General features: G+C 32.7%; 2 protein-coding genes across 2 annotated transcripts in view; both read right to left on the bottom strand.

Annotated features, from left to right (window-relative positions):
* LOC126884589 (anaphase-promoting complex subunit 7-like) overlaps positions 1–2,890 on the bottom strand; it is a 37,176-nt gene extending 34,286 nt beyond the window's left edge. Inside the window, exons 1-2 of the mRNA XM_050650580.1 lie at positions 2,676–2,890; positions 2,319–2,615 (exon numbers count right to left, since the gene is read on the bottom strand). Coding sequence (XP_050506537.1) covers positions 2,319–2,615; positions 2,676–2,747 — 369 coding nt within the window. The 5' untranslated portion in view covers positions 2,748–2,890. The remainder of the gene's footprint in view (positions 1–2,318; positions 2,616–2,675) is intronic.
* A 9,404-nt stretch (positions 2,891–12,294) lies between these two features.
* The window catches only part of LOC114324187 (amyloid-beta-like protein), a 314,926-nt gene continuing 302,457 nt past the window's right edge, over positions 12,295–24,763 (bottom strand). The window contains exons 6-9 of the mRNA XM_028271943.2: positions 24,215–24,405; positions 20,553–20,883; positions 20,284–20,481; positions 12,295–17,801 (exon numbers count right to left, since the gene is read on the bottom strand). Of these exons, the coding sequence (XP_028127744.1) occupies positions 17,541–17,801; positions 20,284–20,481; positions 20,553–20,883; positions 24,215–24,405 (981 nt within the window). The 3' untranslated portion in view covers positions 12,295–17,540. The remainder of the gene's footprint in view (positions 17,802–20,283; positions 20,482–20,552; positions 20,884–24,214; positions 24,406–24,763) is intronic.

Here is a 24,763-nt window from a genome sequence, read left to right as displayed (position 1 = left end):
TCCATTTATTTTGATGATTCTTTATCAGCCATTTCTGAACCTCCTTTTCATAGCATCTTTAGTGATGCCACAGAAAGGTTCTGGGCCTTCAAAAGTTTTTCTCGAGCCTTGTTTCGCTAACATATCTGCTCGTTTGTTCCCATGCACCCCTTCATTACCCGGCACCCATATTAAAGACACTTTGTTGTCTTTTGCCAGGTTATTGAGGAGATCTTTGCAGTTTCTCACCAGTTTTGATTTGGTGAGAGGGTTCTTTACAGCCAGAATAGCCGATTGGCTATCTGTGTAAATGTTGATTCTCTTAGCTTTAGGGTCCTCATCAATTATTTCATCAATGCAGGCCACCAAAGCAAAAACTTCAGCCTGGAACACCGTTGTATGTTGACCTAGGCTGTAAGATTTATTATAGTTACATGTTTGCCCAAAGACTCCTGATCCAGTACCATGGGCAGTTTTAGATCCATCAGTGAACCATATTAAGTCTCCATTAATGTTTGGGACTTTTTGTTCTCTAGATGGTATAATTGTGTTAATCTTCTCAGTGAAGATTAGTTCTGGTGTCATCATATCTAAGTTCATCATAAAGATGTATTCCTCAAGTATAGTCCCAGTAATGTTTGTGTGGCTATTCAATACATAATTTGGCCTCCAAGTATTGTTTGCTTTGAGCCTCAGGATGGTCATAAAGGCTACCGCCGAAATATACAATTCCAGCGGAGGGAGACCTGTGATAGCCTCTAATGAAGCCGTTCCTGTACTATTTAAGGCTCATATGGTAACACATATTTTGGGCTTATTAATTTGTGATATTTCCTTTGTGTTTAAACTTATTAGGTAAGTTAAAATCTGATTTAAAAATTATTTTATAGATACTTAGTTGCTAGTTTTTACATGTATGTACAAAAACATGAAAAATATTAGGTACTTCATATAATTTCATACAAAAAATCATGTATTCTTTTAAATGAACATGGTGACTCAAAGGTAGTTAAATTTTCAGATTTCTTATTTCGACAACATGTCTAGAAAGCCACTAACTGAAACTGAACTTCTTGATATTATCAATAATTTGTCAGATATCGAAGTTACGAGCGAAGATGAATTACAGAACTCATATTTGTTAAAAATTCTGATTTAGAAGGTAAGTAATATTGATCAAGTAATACCATCAAGGGATACCCATAAAAAAAGTTAGGACGTCCATCAAGCACCAATGGATCTTGTACACCACCAACCATTAAAAAATTGAAGATGGAACAAACGACATTAAGAGAAATTCATTTTGATGGTGTGGATCATTTGCCCATATCTGACCAGAGCCAAGCCAACTGCAAGGTGTAAAAGACACACATTAGTTTTAGTAAATGTAAAATTCATTTATGTAATGTCCGTGAATGCAATTGTTTTGTTGATTTTCATTCAAAATAAATATTTTTTTTACGATTTTTTTTTGTATTTCTTATACATGTACGACTCTTGAGTCCTCTCAAAAAGATTCACAGGTTCACACAATACAAGATTGGAACAATACAAGATTGGTAGAAAGCATTTGTATAAACTGGACAAAATATAAACTTTTTCGTATGTTTTGTATGCATGCCTGAGAGTATACATAACATGTAACGTGATCGAGAAAAATTTATTTTTAAATAGCAGAAAATGCCTACATTAACTAATCGTTAACTCATTATAAAAAATAAGATACAATATATGTATGTATACACCGTTCTTAGGCGTCAACGCCCTTCGGTAGGGATCTATGGGGGAGTTTCACCGAGCCGCAAGCCCTTATCCCTTGCCGTACTGCTCCCTCATAGGTCGATCAGATGCCCGCATATTCCAGTCTAAGTGCCAGATTCATATTTAGAATTTTATACTGACGTGTTAGCCTTTTTGTTTTTCCGATGGCCTGGGCTGGGCTTGAACGCACATACCTCACGGCGAAGTGAAGTGTGGGTCAACCGCTAGTCGCACTGAGCTATCCGATATATTCACTAAATAAAATTGAACATGATCAGCTGCCAAAAATAATAAAATGAATATAGTAGAAAACAAGGTCTTAAAAAAGTATGGAAAACCAGTGCTACAAAAAAGGAACGTTTCAATTTGAAAAAAATTGAATCATTCAAATACTTAACACCTTGGCTGCCTTACGAGACAAATAGACTCGTGTTACACTAATGGTTAGCTGCATCAACTGTGTTGTAACGCACTGTGGCAAAGGTTTACTATCAGACAGTTATGCCTTGAAACGCACTCAATGTAAGTTTTTAAATATGTCTAAACACAGCCAAGGTGTTAATAAAAATTATAATTACCTGTAATATTTCACAGGCAGCATTCTTTTGTTTTAGAGCCATGCAGCACAAATAAATTTGGTACTTTATATCAGTATCACTTAAAACAGCGGTTTGATTATCTAATTTATTGCTGGCATTTTTGGACTTCATTACATAGTTTTTTCTCATCTGAAGCCCTTGTCTGTATAATGCTTCTGCCTGGATATATTTTTGAGTGTGAAAACATGCATCAGCATAATAAACTGTTATTTGTAACTTCACTGGTAAATGGAAAATATCAGGTTTTTGATCTGCTAAAGTTAAGGCTAATTCGCACTAAAATTTATATTTTATTAACACATATTGTAAAATTATATATCATGCTGGAATACTTACAACTTTACACATATTTGAATACAATTCTTGATCTTTGAGTAATTGTAATTGTTTTAAAATTGTATTTAACATTATGGACTTAAGCACTTTGTACTAATTATGTAAATACCAATTTGAAAATAAATAGATTCGGTTAAAATATTCAAATTTTTGCACCTGATAAATGTTTTTAAACAATTTGAGTTGACTGTTAACTGCACTTAACTGACAGGACAGAGTGACGTTTGACTTTATTTAAGGTTATGTAGTAGATTTTATCTTTATCTTCCTCTCTTTTCTTGTAATAAATTAAGATCTACCGTGTTAGGAACATTAAGAATCCGGCTACTGCCATTCTAATGTCATATCAGGGGCGTAGACTAAGAAATTCGTCAGAGATGCAATAAAAACTGATTATTGATCTGTTCCCTTATCTCTTTTCCTTCTTTTCTCGTGGTCGTTATGGTTACTCTTAAGTATTCGATTTCTGACACTTTTTCAAAACTACTTATGGACTGCCTCTGCTATTTTCATTTAGATATGTTTACTATCAGTGGCGTAACAAACTCCGTCGGGGACCCCCCGCAGAATTGGAAATGGGGTCCTCTTTAAAAAGTTACTAAATACGACTTGTGTAAGAAAAACGTACCTATATGTAATAGCCTAGTAAATGACCGTGAAATACGGAGATTCCGTGCAATTTTCAGTGTCACCGCACCGAAGTGATAAGTCAATACTTTTTAAATTATTTTCTAGTGAAAATGTTTATTGTTCAACAAGAAAACCACGTTTTCAAGCGGTTTTTCGCAAATAACTCAAAAAAGAATTTTATTTAAAAAATATTCTTAACAAAAATGTAGCTTATAAAAAAATGATGTCTATCGACAAAATAAAAAGAAGGTTGTAACTTATGAAAAATTCTTCTTATTCTTCAAATTCCAAATCGAATATTTCAACGTGAAATAACCAAAAAATGAAGCACTTTTCGGGAAAAACTCATTGAAACTTAAAAAAAAAAAGCTTTATTTTTTATTTTTTATAATAGTTTCTAGCATCGAAACTAAGCGAGTTACACTCAAAATAAAGTTAATCTCTTGTTTTGGTAAAAAAATCGTGAAAGGCCCCCCCTATTAGCACCCCAAATTAATCATTACCGCTTTACAAGTTACTTAACTTTATTTATATGATCTGTAAGTTTCACTGAAAGACCTCATTTTTGAACGAGTCAATAATCACGAGTGTATGTAAATTTTGAACAGCTATATCTTAATCAATTTTTGTGTTAAAGAAAAACAAAATAAAACCATAATATTTATAAAAGCAAAACCTACATTTCTTTACTATTTGAGATTTTTTAAGTTATTTTGAAAAAGGGCATTTTTCCAAAATAAAAAAACCCTTTCCTACTAAAAAAAAAATAAAAATTTTCAACCGGTCAAACTTAAACTCACAGATCATATTTATAAACAATACATAAGTAAATGGTACAGCGCTAACTACTAATTTTATTTGAGGTGCTAAACAGGGGGAAATTTGCACGATTTTTTTTACCAAAAAAGTGGGCAAACTTTATTTTGAGCTTAACTCGATAGTTTTGATCCTAGATACTTTTATAAAAAATAAAGCTTTTTTTAAACATTTAAAAACATTTTATTGAGTTTTCACCGAAAAGTGCTCTATATTTAGGTTATTTTACTTTGAAATATTCGATTTGGAATTGGACCAATAAGAACAATTTTTCATGAGCTTTAACTTTGCTTTTACTGTGTCGATTGACTTCATGAATAGACCTTTTTTTTTGTTTTGTAAGCTAAATTTTTGCTAAAAATGTTTTTTTGAATAATATTTTATTTGTTAAAATTTTTTGAGTTATTTGCGAATCTCCGCCTAAAAACGTGTTTTTTGTTGAAAAATAAACAATTTCACTCGCAGTAACTCGAAAAATATTCAACAAAAGTTGTAGTCCACCGTACACCGTCCGTTTTGGAAGATGATTTCCGCCTCAAACATGTAATCAATCTTCTGTATGATAGAGAAGTTCTTGTAGAATAGATTGGCAACTTTCAGGATCTATAGACATAGGCAACGGAATAAGGCGGGGACTCATTGAGCCCAATTCTCTTCAATTTAACCATGAATAAAATCGCCAACAGCATCAACAAAGGAAGAGGATACAGAGTGGGAAACAAAGAAGTAAAAATACTCTGTTATGAAGACGGTGCAATATTGATAGCCCATGCTACGGGGGCCTCTGTAACGCCTCTGAAAACAATTGCCGATAATTGTATAGAAATACTATGTATTTGTAAATGTAAAGAGAAAACCTAATATTCCGCTTGACATTAACAGTTTGGCAAAAGGAAGGGATGCCGAAAAAATGAAATAGCGCTCTTATAATTTGTCCTATCTATAAAAAAGGCGACAAAACGGAGTACGAAAAGTAGGATGAGAGATACAGCATTACTAGAAGGAGTCCATATAAAATAGGTACTTGCAAAAAGTATTAGGAAAAGTTTAATGAATTATGATAAAAAAGTGATCGGAAAATACCAGGGAGGGTTTACACCAGGAAGAAAATCTACTGATCATTGAAAAAATATGTTAAAATTTTTTCAAAATAATAACTACGAACAAAACTTAAAATTACAAAACGTGTAATACGACTCCATAAAAATGCTATATGAGACGGTGAGAATATTATATACCAGAAAAGCTTATAAGGCTAGTGAGACTAAGATTTTCCAAGCAGTTCAAAGTGAATACAGGTTTAAAATAAGGGGATCCGCAATCAACGAATTTATTCAAACTATTATTAGGAAAAATGGTAAGAAAATCAAATCGAGTATGAGCACAAATACATAGCTACCTATTTTCTATATTAAGAAGCAGTACGGGGATAATGTGATGATATGTACTAGTTAGAACGCAAAAACATCTAGAAAAAGTTTTCCAGAAATTTGAAGAAGCGAAAAGATACAATAAACAATAAACCAAACAAAAACGCAATATACGGAGATAAGATGACACAACAATAGTAAACAGGGGCGTAACAAAGGCCCCCGCAGCATGAAGCTTGCGGGGGGGGGGGCATCTTGTCGTCTGATATTATGTAAAAATCTGTTATTGGTATATTCTTTTACGTTGTGTGTTTAAATTTAAGAACGTAAATTTCTAAATAGGCATGTTCGGCAAGTGAATCGTCTCATATCTATAAACTTAATATTTTCCGGTCTCACGAATTTTTATGGTAACGGCAATAAACTATATTGCTTTGTACGTGACCATTGAAAGATATGAGAATTGCAATTTGCCGAATTTCGGAACAATATTTCTAAATCTAGAAATAGATTCTTTCTTTCAATCTTTCGCCCCCTTCCTTAAAAACCCCAGCTGGGATGCCACTTTCTCCTGCTCTTTTGTTATTTTTTAGGTCTCTCTATTTCTTTGACTACATTCAAAGTTGGTTCCTCAGACGTGCCTTCTTCATCTTCTTTCCAATTCTGATTTACCTCTAGTTCCTCTTATTGGTCTGTATTTAAGAGATCTTCGAAATATTCCGCCCACCTGTTTAATTTTTCTTCCTTTCAAACCTTCGTTGTTTCAGCAATAGGTACTTTGATCATTATTTTTAGTTTCTCTGGATTTCTTAACTTTAGAAATTTTTTACCTCTTTGTTGAATCTAAACCATGTTGGATTACATGTTATTCTATTTAGATTTTCGTAGATGTTTACGTTAGGCATTACCTATAATAATTGGCCTCTTCTTCTTAAGGTTCCATCTTCTATCGAAGGTTGCGGATATCAACATGGCGATTCTTATTTTACTTACAGTAGCTCTAAATACTTGGTTAGAACTGAGACTAAACCATTCCCTTAGATTTAGTAACCAGGAGGTTCTTCTTCTTCCTACATTTCTTTTGCCTTCTATAATCAAATGCAGCAGACTATAACGAGGAGTTCCTCCTACGAAATATTCAAGCTTCTGTCTCTGTATAATTGTCTGTATAATTTCTTCCCTCTTACTAACCCTATCAAGGAAGGACTTCAATATTGCTAATTTTGTCTACCCATGATATTCGTAGCATTCTTCGATAACACAAACGTTTAGAAGTTTCCAATTTCTCAATCTCTAATTGCTTCAATGTCCAGGCCTCAGATGCGTAGAGCAAAGTTGTAAAAACGTAGCAGCGAAACAACCTTATCCTTAGATCCATTCTCATAGTCCAGAAAGCCACTGCGCATACGCTAGGAAAAATATTCTGTTTCGGATTTTTTGCACAATCTTACTCAAAAAGGACTCCTTTTAACAAATTTGCATGTTGCGAGGACCAAAAGGTGGTAAAAAAGAATGTGTGTGTACTTTGTACGCACGTAAGAAGTTATACTTCTATTATATGATTTAAACGAAATTAATATACTTTTTATTTATATTTTGTTTAAATATTAAACTAATTTATACTTACTACTTCTCAAACATTTTTATTAGAACAGTGCCAAAAATTAAAATAATAAAAGAATAAAACACACACAAACACATTAAACAAGCCACAAATGATGTCTGAACATTAATTGAATGGTGAGCTACAACAACGTTGTAAGCGACAGATTGGGTCAAAGTGAGGTTTTAATGCAATATTATTGTATATCCAATGACCAATGCGAGCATCTTTCAATCAGGCTAAAAACATTTTACCTTCCCCGAGTTTTTCGTACCGCAATATTGGTATCCGTATTGTCATAAATGACTTGTCAATAAGTTTTTTCCATCTCCTGCATAATCTTAATTCTGTCGCTTACAACATTGTTGTAGCCCACCATTGAATTGTCGAAAATTTTTTTAACTAAATACGTATTTTCTGAAAATACAATTATATAATAAATATACTTACAATCATAAAATGTATTAAAAAAAACAAAAAAGAAAGTTTCTATTGGGACTCGAACCAGCGCTGATAAGAGCGGTTGGTATTGGAATTCATTCGCCTTCTCCGCTTAGCCACGGACACTATGTGTCATTATTTACGAAGATCGACTAACTAAACGGATTAAACTTGTGATATTTTGAAAATTGATCAAATTATTTTAATTTTGAATTGAAATGATTTAGAATTGAAAAAATACAACAAAACATAGAGTAAAAAAACAATATATTAGGTGAATATTGATAGAAATTTTGATGGTAATCGAATTATATAAATAAAAGTATTACATACTATGTATTTTGGCAGATCAAATAGGTAGGTTTATACCCATGATACATTAACAATTATTACGTACCTGTTGCTTTAAAAAAAAAATTAACTACAAAATTATAAACTTTTTTGTTTCTGTCCTCACAACAATAAAACTAATATATTATACCGGGTGTCCCAATAAGAATGGCTCTCGGCCATATCTCAGGAACCGTTTATAGTAGAGCTTTGAAATAAAAAATTTTATAATAAAAGTTGCCTCAGGAAAAGCCTGGAAATTATTTTCATAATTGTGGGACCACCGCTAGAGGGCGTAATTGAATATCAAAAATTAAAAAATCTAAATTTTACAAAATTTTCCTAATGAAGGGGCACTGGAAATCCGATCGTCGTATTCTTCATAAAATTCTACGCATATTTGATTTGACAAGTTTAGGTCTACCTTTGGAAATAAGAGGTGGGGGTGAGTGGGAACCTTGTTGTGAAAAACTGGCTGTGAGTCCGGTTCTGCTTAATCAAATTTTGCAAACTTGGTCTTGTTGAAGACAAATCTTTTTCGTCAATGTAAAAGTTATGATTTCGAACCAACTTACTGAGTAATATGCCAGCTAGAAGGCGTTATTTAATTTTTTTCAGAAATCTAGTTTTCTTTGGAAAATATTAAATACAAACATGCATTTTTAATACCATATTACAAAATTAGACAAAATTAGCAACAGAATAGCGAAAACCGCATGTTAATACCTTTTTTCTATCTCGAAATATCTTACAAAACGTGTAAATTTAAAAACATAACTGTTACTGTCACCGGTAAATGAAATAATTCATTAAAAGTAGTGTGCTATGGAAACAACAAAGAAACATTTTCCAGCTGTCAACGTATATTAGGTCTTTTCAACGCTTCTCATTTGTTTCGAGCCTCGTTCATATCTCGTATATTAATATTATACACGGATTATACGGCATATGACAGAGGCTCGAAACAAATGAGAAGCGTTCAAAAGCCCTATTACAAAGAAATAAAAACAACTATTTAGTGATGACATAAACGTTCAAATTTTTGCCCATCATTTTCGTTGCAAACATTTACTCTTTCAAGAGTAGATTGAACAGCAGTCTCAATTACTGCTCTCGATATGCTTTGAATGGCGTTTAGTATTCTCTGGATAATGTATTCTAGAGTAGTGTATGATGGGCAACAATTTGAATATTTAGGTCGTCACTAAGTAGTTCTTTTTGTTCTGTGTTATATTTAATTTTAATAGTATTGTTTCTCTTTATATTGTTGTTTTAATTAATTATATTTTTATACGTTGACATCTGGAAAATGTTATTTTGTTTTTTTCCACAGCACACTACTTTTCATTAACGTAGTTTACCGGTGATAGTAACAGTTATGTATAAAATTTACACGTTTCTCGAGATATCTTGAGATAGAAAAAAGGTATCGACATGCGGTTTTCGCTATTCTATTGCTAATTTAATCTAATTTTATAAAGTATGATTAAAAATGCATACTTGTATTTAATATTTTCCAAAGAAAACTAGATTTCTGAAAAAAATTAAATAACGCCTCCCAGCTGGCTTATTACTTATTAGGATGGTTCAAAATTATCACGCTTACATTGAAGGAAAAAGATCTGTCTTCAACAAGACCCAGTTTTCAAAATTTGATTTAGCAGAACCGGACTTACAGCCATTTTTTCATAACAAGGTTCCCACTCACCCCTACCTCTTATTTGCAAAGGTAGAGTTAAACTTGTTAAATCAAATATGCGCAGAATTTGATGAAGAATACGATAATCGGATTTCCAGTGCCCCTTCATTAGGAAAATTTTGTAAAATTTAGATTTTTTTATTTTTGATATTCAATTACGCCCTCTAGCGGTGGACCCACAATTATGAAAATAATTTCCAGGCTTTTCCTGAGGCAACTTTTGTTATAAAATTTTTTATTTCAAAGCTCTACTATAAACGGTTCCTGAGATATGGCCGAGAGCCATTCTTATTGGGACACCCGGTACATTTGTTTACCTTTACCTTTACCTCCAAACCACAGCTGCCATATCAGATAATTTTTGACATGTCATTTGAACATCCAATCAGAACAAAGGCCGGGCCGCATGCGCCGGGCTGATAGGTTTTAACATATAAAAAAATCACCCTCTATCGCCTGTAAAGAAGTATAACTTCAAAAATTTTTTAAACGTTTTTTTTTTGTTTTTTTCCTAAAATTATTTTTTTTGCATGGAAAAAAGATTTTTTAGGTTTTTGTGGATCATTCCAAACAGAAAAGATCTTTAGTGACTTTTCTCTAAAAATGATAGTTTTGACATATAACCGATTAAAAATTGAAAAATTGCGAAATCGGCCATTTTTAACCCTCAAAAACTATGTGAAAAACTGAAAATTTGAATGTTACCAAGATAGGTAGATATTCTTTAAACATCGATTGATGAAATCCCGAAGAATTTTTTGCAATACAATATTCAATACTCCTTTGTTTTTTAATTGCTAATCAAGCGTGCGCGACACTATTTTCCACTGACATGAGACAGTATGGTGCAAATGAACCGGCGACTTTGAAATCCCGAAACAGGTCAATTTTTATTTTAAGTTATACTAGTGACGTCATCCGTCTGAGCGTGATGACGTAATCGATGATTTCTTTAAATGAGAATAGGGGTCGTGTGGTAGCTCATTTGAAATGTTCTTCAATTCTCTATTCAGTAATGTAAACATTTACATAATTATTTATACAGGGTATCATACTTCTTTTTTTGTCAAATAATTTAATTTAATAAAAAATTTTTGGACACCCTGTATAAATAATTATGTAAATGTTTATATTACTGAATAGAGAATTGAAGAACCTTTCAAATGAGCTACCACACGACCCCTATTCTCATTTAAAAAAAATCATTGATTACGTCATCACGTCGAGATGGATGACGTCACTAGTATACCATATATGCCACAATATCGTAACTTAAAAATAAAAATCGACCTGTTTCGGGATTTTTCCTTAAAGTCGCCGGTTTACGAAATAACGAATTTATTCCTTTTATTTGCACCATACTGTCGGTGGAAAATAGTGTCGCGCACGCTTGATTAGCAATTAAAAAACAAAGGAGTTTTGAATATTGTATTGCAAAAAACTCTTCGAGATTTCATCAATCGATGTTTAAAGAATATCTACCTACCTTGGCAACATTCAAATTTTCAGTTTTTCGCATAGTTTTTGATGGTTAAAAATGGCCGATTTCGCAATTTTTAATCGGTTATATGTCAAAAACTATCATTTTTAGAGAAAAGTCACTAAAGACCTTTTCTGTTTGGAATGATCCAAAAACCTAAAAAACTTTTTTCCATGCAAAAAAAAATAATTTTAGGAAAAAAACAAAAAAAAAACGTTTAAAAAATTTTTGACCACCTTTTGGTCCTGGCAACATGCAAATTTGTTAAAAGGAGTCCTTTTTGAGTAAGATTGTGCAAAAAATCCGAATCACAATATTTTTCCTAGCGGATGCACAGTGGCTTTCTGGACTATCAGGTCTCTACTACATAATAGATGTTTCATTATCACAAATTTTGCCTCGCTATTTCTATACGGCTTTTAATCTCTTGTATTTGTTCTGCGTTTTGACTAACCAATATTCCTAGATATGTAAATATGTATCTACCCTTTCTATCTGGATATTATTAATACGGAGTGTCTCGTCTTTTGGATGTTTTGTAGTGACCATGAATTTTGTTTTCTTTAAAGTTCATTTTAATACCATATATGGTACACTTTCGTTCAGCCGTTCCAATATGTTTGTCAGACTTTGTAGAGTTGAAGTCAATATGACAGTGTCATATGCATATCTTATATCTTTAAGGATTTCAACATTTATGATCATCCCATGCTTATACTCTCCTAAAGCTTCTTGGAAGATGGCTTCGCTATATGTATTAAACAGCAGTGATGACAATACACAGCCCTGTCTTACACCCGAAGAATTTCTATTTCTTCCTACATTTGATTCTCAATTCTTACTTCGACTTTCTGGTTCCAGTAGAGGTTTTATGATATATTAATTAGTTTATCGCGCTGGACCTTGTCAAATGCTTTTTCAAAATCAATAAAGTATGTGTACCTACATGTCTTGGTTCATGTCTAGATTTCTTTGCATGAGCACATTTATACCGAATAATGCTTCTCTGGTTCCCATGCCGTTTCTAAAGCCTAATTGGTTATCACTAATTTCATGGTCCAGCTTTCTGTAAATTCTATTGTGGATTACTCGTAGGAATACTTTCAAAGCATGTCTCATTACAATTTCACGGTTTTCTAAGCATTCTTTTACATTTTGCTTCTTAGGAATAATTACGATGTGGATACTAACCATTATTTTGTTAAAATACCTAATTGATAATAATTGGCATAAGGAGTTAAAAGACACAATAAAATAATAAGTTAGTTTTTATTACATTAAATTTAAAATTACATGGCCACAAAACATATAATAACTATCCTAAATGAACTAATCTATCAAGATTAGGTAGATAAAGGTACTAATAGAAATAACACAGCATTTTATTCAAAAAAGAGAATAATAGGAAATTCAGTTAGTTACATATGATATTGGGTAAAAATATTTTACAATTTTTTTCTTATGAAAATTGTTGGGAAAATACTAAATATGCACATCAAACACGCTTTTTGTATATCCTAGCTTTCTGATAGTGATTTTAAACAGTGGCAAACACAAAGAGAAAGGTACTTTATCGATTCAAGCTATCAATTGAAAAGCTCCCTTAAACACTGATGACTTACCCACCAAGAAAAAACCCTTTACAACACTTGGATTCCAATTTTCAGTATAAATACTATATGGTTTAACATCAATCAACAACAACACTGGCTTGAATCCTTTTACAACCTTTTTTTAAACCTTTCCTTCATTCAATTCTGCATTGGCTGCATTTGGTGACCTCATAGCTTACCTGTTCAAACCATATTACTTGTAGTTATATAATGAGCTTTATAAACACCAATCTAAAAGTCTTTTACTTCTGCACCATCATCTTTCCCTTACTGTTCTAAAGATATTTCTGTTGTTGAGATTAATTTTTGAGAATCAATCAATGCTGTTTATAATGAATCTTCTCACGTCCTATGTTTCGAATTCCTGGTATTGCTGTATAAGCTGTATTGTTGCTTTGTAATTGAAGATCCTTTGGCAAATACTGGTATAGTTAATAATATACTGGTATAGACTATAGACGATAGATGATCGTTAGATGATCTTGTGAGCGATTATTGAATAATATTCACATTTGTCCTAATATAATTGGTAGAACAGCATACACTGACCGACCGCATCAATTTTTATCTCTAATAGGAATCAATAAATTTTGTGCTAATTTGAATTACCTGGGGTGATTAGTGGTCAGCATTTATATGTAACTTATCATTCGCAAAGGATGGCCATTTAGATATAAGTAATGTAAAAAATTATGTAGTAAATAAAGTTATTGTTGTTTAGTAATTAATGTTTAGTTTACGCTTGGCAACTTTTGTATGTCTTCTCTGATTTCAAATTAGTATTTATACTGTTTTGGAATCGTAGCAGATTTAGTGCTTATACCTTCAGACATTCCAAGTAATTTCCTTTATGTTTTAAGCACTAGTTCCGAGTCACACAACACAGTGCTTAGACTTAAAACACGCTTTTTAAAACTTACAAATATACAGTACATAATTATGTGCATCTTTCAAATGTTGTCATCAAAACACATAGAATACTGTGGTCATATTTTCTCTTAGAGGGTAAAAAGCTTTAATAATGTGAATGGGTGTCTTATCTACAAATGGTTAGAGTAAAACATAAAACATCGACTCTTAACTAAACAGAATATGATTATTGCAATCAACCTTGAATAGTATACATACAGTATTGTTATTTTCGTTAAGTTGAATATTTACATTTCAAACCGACAACCACGTCGTTTGAATATTATGCCTGTCACTTTTTTGAATCCCTCCAACATTTGCACGGGTATGAGTATATATCATGGATTCAAATACATTATCTTTGATTTTAACAAATCAACAAAGAATACCGGTGCTATATTACCATACAATATCTTGTTACTTAATCATTTATCCAATCTTCAGTTAGCTCAAACAAGACATATAGTTTATCTCGATGTACTTCAATATTTATGTTGGGTTGATAAACAGTTGTGTTGATCAAATATTTTACTTCTTTGGTAGTTGATAGTAGACTTAGTTTTTTTTGTAATTTTAAAATTCTTTTAGTCTACGATATATAGCTTTCCGCTATATGTTTCATTTAGTTTCACTTCAATTTGTACTCAGAATTTTTACCTAAATGATTGATTAAGCCTATGGTAGCTCAATGTAATTGTAGATAAGTTTGGACAAATCTGGGATAATCAGGTTTCGTTTGAAAGAGTTTATATGAAATATAAGTTGATAAAGTCCAGGAAAACGTGTTTTTAATTATATAATAGATGTGTATATCATTTGGGTCAACCGAATATTTCACCTTTGACTTAAGAGCATCATTGAAAGCACTTTTGATTCCTTAATTGCTTTTTCAGTAACTATCTTTGAGGCTATCAGAGCAACAGTGGCCTAAGCCCAGAAACGAAGTTTTGAGATAAATGCAATATTTGCATTTGTATTTCCAGTATGTATATGGATGGCGCTACAAATTATGTAGCGCCTTGCTGCTTTTATTGATATATTAATCCAAAAATGCTCAATTTGTGGTTGTTCTGAGGGTTTTATTTCTGTATTTAGTATATGTATGCATTTTTGTTATATTTTCATGCCAGTAGATAAAATACAAAGGTGGGAATATAGGTATTTTGTGGGTATGAGTTTTAAATCATTTTATAATGACAAACCCTCTATAAAGTGCGCAGTAAAGAATATCAGCACACTTTTCTTTTGCACATACTTTACGGCATTAATCGCAAGTACCAAGACCATAGAAGGGGGCTTATAGTTGTAAAAGATAGTTATAAAAAGCCAAAAAATCTGACAGTTGACCTGCACTATAACTTTGTTCTATAGTACGTCCCACCTTGACTTTACAGTATAAGGAACATAGGCAATGCAGTCCTTATGAGAGTTTTTAGCGCGGTGATGCCGATTTTATCAAAAAGAATTTGTAATCAAACATTAGAGAGATTAAATTAAAACTGTTTTAGAAAGGCAATCTACAATTTTAGGATTCATATGCGTAATAAGTATAGTTATATCAAATAAACTTAAAGCATATGAATCCTAAAATTGTAGCTTGCCTTTCTAAAACAGTGTTCATTTAATCTCTCTAATGTTCGATTACAAATTATTTTTGATAAAATCGGCATCACCGCGCTAAAAACTCTCATAAGGACTGCATTGCCTATGTTCTTTATACTGCAAAGTCAATGTGGGGCGGAGTATAGTTGTATTTATTTGTATGGGTATGGGTACGATTATTTGACAGCTGCATATCATATTTGCAGTTTTTTACAAAATCTAATAGGCCACTAAAACGGTAAACAGATTTTTACGGTTTATTACTAATTTTAAACACATACATTTGATCATTCCTTCTGATATTTCTACAATTCTTTTAGGTTCAGTAATAGTAGATTTTTTCACAATCATTATTGTTTCACAAATATGGCATTAACATGATGTTCACTCGGTGCTGGTGCTTCAACTGAGTTTTACAATATTTATGGTTATGGTATTATATCAATATTGAAGTGAACGACCATATAGCTCAGCGGCAAGCTACTGGCTTCATAAGTCAGAGCGCACGAGTTCGAATCTCGGCACAAACAACGACATTTTCATTTCTAAAAATGATACGAGCCGTTCACCGTGCTTCGGAGGGTACGTTAAGCCGTCGGTCCCCCTGGGCTAGTGTGCATCGACACTATTAGTTACTTCAAACAGGGTTAAAGATGCAGTGGCGCCGGAACCTGCCCGAAAGAATTTCTCCGACAAAAATGCCATACGATGTTATTATTATGAATATTGAAAATAAAACTTTCTTAACAAATCGAACCTTTGATGGCAAACCGTTATCAGTAATATCTATAATAAGTAAACAATAAATTGGTCTATTTTGCATAGTCTTCTGTTATTCTAGAAAGATTTCGATTTACTATAACCTAGCCTGTCTTCTATATAGATTTTCTTATAGATATCTGGTCATTTTTATGCTTATTTTGAGATCCGTTTCCCTTGTGTTGGCGGAACGATACCATCAAAGTCTTTACTTTATCTATTTAAGGTTATGTTAGGTTAGGTAAGGAATATTCCCACATAACTGTAAACTATTTATCCCGTTACTTCATCTACTATATAATTCTCTAACACTGCGTTTTACTATTTATTTTCTCTTGCTTGAATAAGATAGAGAAAGAAAAGAATAGGTACTCAGTAATTAACGAAAATAACAATACCTGTAAGTAATCATCCATCGCCGCCGATACAACCTCCCAGAAAGTACCACTTATCATTTTCCATCATTTCAGAATACATCTCTATCTACTCTTTATCTTTAAACATATCTGTCCCTAACTTCTATCCTCGGAAGGTGTGACTTAATATTGTGCTACATATAGACGGCCATTGACCTCTTCTGTTAGTGAGACTCAAGAATATTAGTGTCAATGTACCTAGTTACTATATAAAATTATAATACCATGTTATTGCTTTGATTACAGAAGGGAATTGTTTTATCAAAATATGGAAGAAGTTTTTGTGTCAGTTGTCAAGTGTCAATTTAGTGTCAAATTGTGTAGTTTATTTTAGGTTAGGTTTATTGCAAAAACTAAATTAATATTTAAATGTAAAATGTAGAGGATTTAGATTGAACTATGTTGAAAAAATATGTCATTATGGCACTTAATGTTGAATGATGCTTAGGGCTAAATATGGCTATGACAGTGATATTCGTGAGCTCAGTAATAAAATTATACTTAGTGAATAAAGCTGATAAATTCAATAACAAAAATAAAACGACTGTACAAAAGCTTGTCGATTAACATGCATTTTTTATAATCTAATTTTTCATTAGGTATTAAATATGGAGGGTACCATATACATCTAGCAACTAATATAAATATCGCGGACGATACACCTGTTCAATGTCTACCTAGTATCGCGTTAGTCTGTTAGGGCATCGTCCCGATATATTTCGCTATATAAATGAATACGTTTAAACATTGGACTGTCATATGCAAAAATTATTACTTCCTATTAAGTTTTCATAATTTTTTTTTGTTCAAAATATGTATATCTCATTTTGCATATGTAGAATTATTATCGAGTTGCTTATTTAAGTACAAGTAACACACAATTAATGGAATGATTAGATTCCCAGTAGCATCAAAATAATATCAAACTTAACAAAGGTACAATGGTGGCTCCCAGCAAGTAACGCGTACTGACAAACTACAATTCTGCCAAATTATTTACAAAGAAAAAATATCAAAGTTAATATCAAATAATACTGCAATCATTTTCCTTAGAAACATTTTTAGTTGTGAACAAAAGCAGAAACTTGAGTATGTATTTACTTACTGAGAAACAACATTGCCATTTTAGAAAATAATACCTAAAATGTGCTGCCAGGCAAAAATTACGCTCCGAAAGATCGAAATTAACACACCAATTTACTCTTTAACTTCAAAATACTTGTAAGTCGGATTTTCGTAGCCGTTGATTTGCATGTTGGCTACGTGTCTTTCTTCTGGTGTAGCTGCTTGATCTACCTCGACGAAGCCTTGGCTCTGGGGAGATCTGGCTGTTTTGCGTCTAGCTACCGCAACTCCTACCACTAAGGCTGCCATTAATGCCATTCCTGCGAACGCCAATGTGAAGTACACGCTCTTGCCGTCTTTGCGAGCAAATATCTCTCGTCGTACAGAATATGTCTAAAAAATAAAACATATGAATAATGAGTACACTAAATCATATGCTAACAATTTATACAAAATAAACTTGACTAAAATAAAAAATAAAAATTTAAAATATATTATTGTGTAACGTTTGAAAAAACCAACATTAGTTTTATATCCTGTCTCCGAGAATATCTATTTTTCTAATTTATTTTGTGAAGTTGATCCTATCGTAAATGTTCTGAACCGCCCCTGCTTCTAAATATTACAAATTATTTCACAACATAAAGAAACATTCCACTAACATAAGCTTGAAACCTTTCCTTTCTTGTCTAATTAACGCGTAGATACAAATACCTACTTCTCCTATAAATTATGCATTGGCCTGATCCCAACAAATAAGTTTTTGTAGATTTTGCGGCGTTAAGGACGAATTTGGCTTGCAAGTCCGCAGTTAGGACAAGTTAAGAGTTTTCGGTGAAGGTTGCAGCGCTAAGGGGAAAGTCAGTTTCAATTTTACCACCGCAAGAGGAACTCCGGACAGATTGCGATCAAAGAAACATCTAAAATGGATGCGCAATTGTTTGATTTGATCTGATACTACGGGCAGACTGTAGTTACTAGTTTTGATAATTGGTTTCAAGTAGTGATTTCGTTTGTTCGTTCATAGTTGGTTAGGAGAAATCAACTTTCCTTTATTGGATTTTTAAAATGAAAAGCCCATGAAATGGATACCTCGACTTAGATAATGACCGGCATTGTGTGGATGTTCTGTTCCCTTTTTTTGAAGTTTGGTAAAATGTTATCCTCTATTTGAAGTCCCCGATGAGATGTCTGGTTTTGTTTCAGCTTTTGTCCTGTTTCCCATTGTCTAAAGCCTTTTGTGTCGTCAATAATTGAAGATTGCCCCGCCCACCTATTGAATGACACATGGAAATGTTTGTTTAGTGTGATGTGACCAGGAAATGTTTTTTTACTTACAATTGCAGTTGGTGAAAATTTTTTAATATTTTTTATAGATTGCTTTCAATATGGTAAAAATTTTGAAAAAATAATGATTGTAAAACGTTTAATATCTGAATATCCTTTGTCTTGTTTTGTTATTCTAGCTATCTAAGTATTATTTGTTTAAAAATAAAGCTCTAATAATGTGTAAATTAAATAATATGGAATGACATCTGACAGCTACATAATTTTGAAATATGTAGGTCAATCTTGTTTTGAAATACACTGCTCAATAAAGTTTGAATATTTTTTGTACATATTCGTAAAAGTCATATAAAAGTTATAATTTTTTTATTATTGTCATTCCTGTAGTAAAGTCTGTATTTCCTGTTTGAGAATGTTTTTTCTGATTAATAAAAATAAAGTTTTAAAGTTTTAATAAATATTTTAACAACGTACCTATTTTTATTTCTGTAACCCTTTGGAAAATTATTAACCAGATTTCTAATACAACTGTAATTGATAACATGGGATGTACAAAATGTACAAAACGTGGGAATACATAAAGAAGTGGATTAGTGGATCATTGAAGTCATCAATAACACAAACCCCAAAGAAAAAATATAAAGGAAAAACATTGGATGACTGAAGATACCCTCAACCTTGTAGAAGAAAGACGAAAACTTACAAGCGACACATCAAATTCAATCAAAAAGAGAAATAGAGATAGGTACTTTAAACATAACTACAAATCACTTGTACAGAGGGGACAAAAATAAATATATTAAAAACATGTACACAACTAGAAGAACATGCTGCCCGCCAAGAATCTAGAGACCAAAAGTCAAATATCTAAAGAGAGAATTGAAACCTCAGGCACAGATAATAATCAAAGATAATAGTGGACATACCACAACAAACCCAAAAGGTATCGTAGCGGTGTAAAAACAATATTGCGAAATACTATTTTCTCTAACATCGACCCAGACAATAATACAGAGAAAAGAAATTATGAAAATGAACCGCCACTACTGAAATCAGAAATTGAGGCTAAAAATGACTAAAATTCAGAAAAGCGGAAGGGGAAGATGGAATAATAGCTGAGACACTCGAAGAAATGGGAGAGACAGGGATGGAAGTTATGGTTAGAATCTGCAATGAAGTCTCGAATATTGGAAAGTGGCCAAATGACTGGGATACGCTCTCTTTTATTCCCATATAAAAAAGAGATCAATAACAGATTGCAATAATTACCTTGCACCATGCAGTAGCAATAATATCCTATCACCATCATCAATGAAAGATTAAAATCAATTCTCTTACCACAGATTCCCCAAGAACAATGCGGATTCGTTTCAGATATGGGAACAAGAGAACACATTCTTAATATTCGTCAAATTATAAAGAATTCCGAAAGTTTAATATAGAAACATATTTGTGCTTTGTTGCCAAATCGAACTATCGAAGGCCAAGGCCATACTCACTGGCGCTAGTCACACTATTCCCAGTAAAAATATTAAATTCTAACAATATTCATAATTCGGTAAAAATAAAATATTTATTTTATACTTACAGGTTCACCGTGACTAATATCGTGGCTCATTACATGTGCTACTCTTATGATGTCTTGTCTGTGACTGGCAGCTTTAGCGACTTGTTCTACAGCTTCCTGCACTGCAGCATCGTCAACATTGTGGTTCTCAGAAGTTGCTGTTATTGAGTTGCTCATTATTTCAGAGAAAGTAATTCCTGACGTAGGTAGAGATGTGGTCTAAAAATTTTGATAACAAATAACAATCAGCTTTGCTTTGAAAGAGGTTTAAAATTTATTTTTATACTTACGGATGTTTTTTCCTCAGGCAACGATTCATCTTCCATATCCTCATCATCAAAATTGCTGATTTTCTTACCCAAAGCTTCTTCGACTCGCTTCTTTTCTTCTTTTAGCTCTGATTTTTCCTTCTTTCTTTGTTCTTTTCTTTCCTTTTCTTGGATTCTTTGACGCTCTCGTTCGGCTTGTTTGGTTGCAACTTCCGACTTGTATTTGTCCAAAATAGCCTGTTCAGCATCAGATGTCATAGCCAATAGAGAACCAGGAGTTTCATCTTTTGATCTTAAAGCCTGGATGTAATCGTCCATGAGTTGCCCAATTTTGGCTGCCAAATCAGGGTATCTAAAACATAAATATTGTAATTAATTTTTTTCGTTTGATCAGATTATGTAGGTAGATGCACCTGACAAATCAAAAGATGCCACAAAAACGACGTTTTATGTTACATTACGGGAAATATAACATTCATACGAAGAAATTCACATTTAAGTAAAATAAAACAAAATATTCCTCATACACAGATCCCTATTAGCACATATTGGTATATATTATGCTATAGTCAGTTCGCTAAACTCGAACACAACTGGCTAATGAGTTTAGTAGGTATTTTTTTTGTTTTTTGCCAATTTTGCCAAAATTCGCACAATTACTAACTATTTAGTAATTTTTTTTGCCAATTTTACGAAATTGGCAAAATCACTTGCTAGTTGTGTTACTAGCTAGTTGTCACTAACCAGTTGTGTCTGAGTTTAGCGAACCGACTATACTACAATTTCTAAATCAGCTTCACATCTGCCAATACTTATCGGGGAGCAGACGTGAAAACGGACCGCGGTCCACTGGTTGGAGTAGTCCGAGTGAAATTTAATCAGATTACAAAAGAGATTACCAAAAAGAAAACCACAAGGGAAACCACGAAAATAGGGATCCAAGTCACGTTAAATGAGCAAGAAACATCAGCTTGGACAAGAGTAAAATAAGAATATTATTATGGAAAAAGTGCCTAAAGAAACTGTTTGAATACCAATGAGGTAACACCTTTGAGCTAGAAGAAGAGATAAATGATGGACCGAGAATATTGTAGCAGAAATTTTATTCCGCAATAACGTAAAGGATGGTAAAGTAGCAAGTAGCGATAATATACAAGTAGAAATACTCAAACTAGTGAACAACGAATCAATAGCATTAATCACAAAGATAATATAAATACAACTCTGGAAAAATACCAACAGAATGGCTGAAGTCTGAGTTTATTGCACTTCCAAAATGAAATGAACACCGTAGGATAAGCCTTAAGAGTCAACTGTTTCCAATGATAGTCCACATGAAAATTTACAAGGTGTATGAAGCAAAATTTCCCCCCACCACTTCGGGTTCATACCTGCTATTGGTACGAGAAGGACTTAGTCCAGAAAGCCACTGCGCATCCGCTAGGAAAAATATTCTGATTCGGATTTTTTGCACAATCTTACTCAAAAAGAACTCCTTTTAACAAATTTGCATGTTGGCAGGACCAAAAGGTGGTCAAAAATTTTTTAAACGTTTTTTTTTTTGTTTTTTTCCTAAAATAATTTTTTTTGCAGGAAAAAAGTTTTTTTTAGGATTTTTGGATCATTCCAAACAGAAAAGGTCTTTAGTGACTTTTCTCTAAAAATGAGAGTTTTTGACATATAAGCGATTAAAAATTGAAAAATTGCGAAATCGTCCATTTTTAACCCTCAAAAAATATGTAAAAAACTGAAAATTTGAATGTTGCCAAGGTAGGTAGATATTCTTTAAACATCGATTGATGAAATCCCGAATAGTTTTTTGCAATACAATATTCAAAACTCCTTTGATTTTTAATTGCTAATCAAGCGTGCGCGACACTATTTTCCACCAACAGTATGGTGCAAATGAAAGGAATAAATTCGTTATTTCGTAAACCGGCGACTTTAAGGAAAAATCCCGAAACAGGTTGATTTTTATTTTTATGTTATGATATTGTGGCATATACGGTATACTAGTGACATCATCCATCTGAACGTGATGACGTAATCGATGATTTTTTTAAATGAGAATAGGGGTCGTGTGCTAGCTCATTTGAAAGGTTCTTCAATTCTCTATTCAGTAATATAAACATTTACATAATTATTTATACAGGGTGTCCAAAATTTTTTTATTAAATTAAATTATTTGACAAAAAAAGAGGTAGAAGGACACCTTGCATAAATAATTATGTAAATGTTTACATTACTGAATAGAGAATTGAAGAACCTTTCAAATGAGCTACCACACGACCCCTATTCTCATTTAAAAAAATCATCGATTACGTCATCACGCCCAGACGGATGACGTCACTAGTATACCATATATGCCACAATATCATAACTTAAAAATAAAAATAGACCTTTTCGGGATTTTTCCTTAAAGTCGCCGGTTTACGAAATAACGAATTTATTCCTTTCATTTGCACCATACTGTCGGTGGAAAATAGTGTCGCGCACGCTTGATTAGCAATTAAAAAGCAAAGGAGTTTTGAATATTGTATTGCAAAAAACTCTTCGGGATTTCATCAATCGATGTTTTAAGAATATCTACCTACCTTGGTAACATTAAAATTTTCAGTTTTTCACATAGTTTTTGAGGGTTAAAAATGGCCGATTTCGCAATTTTTCAATTTGTAATCGCTTATATGTCAAAAACTATCATTTTTAGAGAAAAGTCACTAAAGACCTTTTCTGTTTGGAATGATCCAAAAAACCTAAAAAAACTTTTTTCCATGCAAATAATATAATTTTAGAAAAAAAAAAACAAAAAAAAACGTTTAAAAAATTTTTGACCACTTTTGGTCCTGGCAACATGCAAATTTGTTAAAAGGAGTCCTTTTTGAGTAAGATTGTGCAAAAAATCCGAATCAGAATATATTTCCTAGCGGATGCGCAGTGGCTTTCTGGACTAACTTTGTTTTCAGTAAAAGTCTTGTTCCAGAAATGCAGATATGTCAAATGCGTACGCATATCCTGTTTGATCGAGAACAGCAAGCCAAAGTGATTCCAATACTAAAAGAATCAGGAATTAATCAAGATTTGAAAATAATTAGAAACTTTTACTGGAATCAGACTGTAAATCTCATAGTTGAAGGCGAACACACCGAATATGTGAAAATCATGCGTGGAGTGACACAAGGCTGTATCTTGCCTCCTCTATTTATCGAAGCTTTGCAGGCAACTGTAAAATGCCTTCTAATAAACGGGTACCGGCTAAATAACATCAAATATGCAGATGACACCACAGTATTTGCGTACAACCTAGAAGACCTACCAGTCCTTATGAACAAAATCACATATTACAGTCAACAATATGGACTCAACATAAACGTAAAAAATACAACCCTCATGAAAATTAGCAAGAAAAAGATAACAGAATGTCAACTCTACGTCAATCAAACATCAGTAGAAAGAGTGATGCCATACAACTGTTTCGGCACCATAAATGAAGAATGGACCAACAACCAGGAGATAAGGGCGCGCATTGGAAAAGCCTCATCTTCATCCTTGTAAGATATGCCCTCTTGGAGCCATCCTGCAAGGAAAATATTTGGAAAGCGAGGTCCAGGAAGAAGGAGAACATAAAATTGTTACACGGACATGAGGTTATAAAGTTATTTTAACCATTATAGAATGAAACATACCTCTGTAACATCTGCATACTTTGATTAACGGTTCTATCAATATCAGTTAAACGTTCAAGTGTTCTTGGTTGTTCTCGTGCGGCAGCTTCTATGCTGTTAGCCAAAAGATGGCGGTAGTGGCTAATGGCGTGAGCTCTGTCTTTGTGGAGTGATCTGAGTAGTTTCTGAAGACATTTCTGAACACGATGAGTCTAAAAGTATGAAAAAGGTAAGTATAAAAAAAATTGTTTTTAAAAGTCCAACAATTATTGTAAGTTAAAAATTATAGTTTTGTTGATTAGGTAGTACACTCACCGGCACAATTAATTATAAAACATAAAAAATCAGTCAAAACCTTTAACACAGAACTTTAATCAAAAATAAAAAGAATTAACAAAATTATAAGTAACAATAATAAAAAAAAATCAAACAAGATACTGTATATTATGTCCACCACCAACATCTCTACATAACCTAACTTTTCTTGTTAAGTTAAGTTTTCTTGCTAATAATAGACATGCACTAGGTTTGTTCCAACTCGATACAAAACCGTTCTTGAACAGTTCGTGA

This window comes from Diabrotica virgifera, chromosome 5 (assembly GCF_917563875.1).
Source record: "Diabrotica virgifera virgifera chromosome 5, PGI_DIABVI_V3a".
In the NCBI taxonomy this organism is placed as follows: Eukaryota; Metazoa; Arthropoda; class Insecta; order Coleoptera; family Chrysomelidae; genus Diabrotica; species Diabrotica virgifera.
Note: the sequence above shows the minus strand (reverse complement) of the source record. Positions and strands in the feature narration are given on the sequence as shown.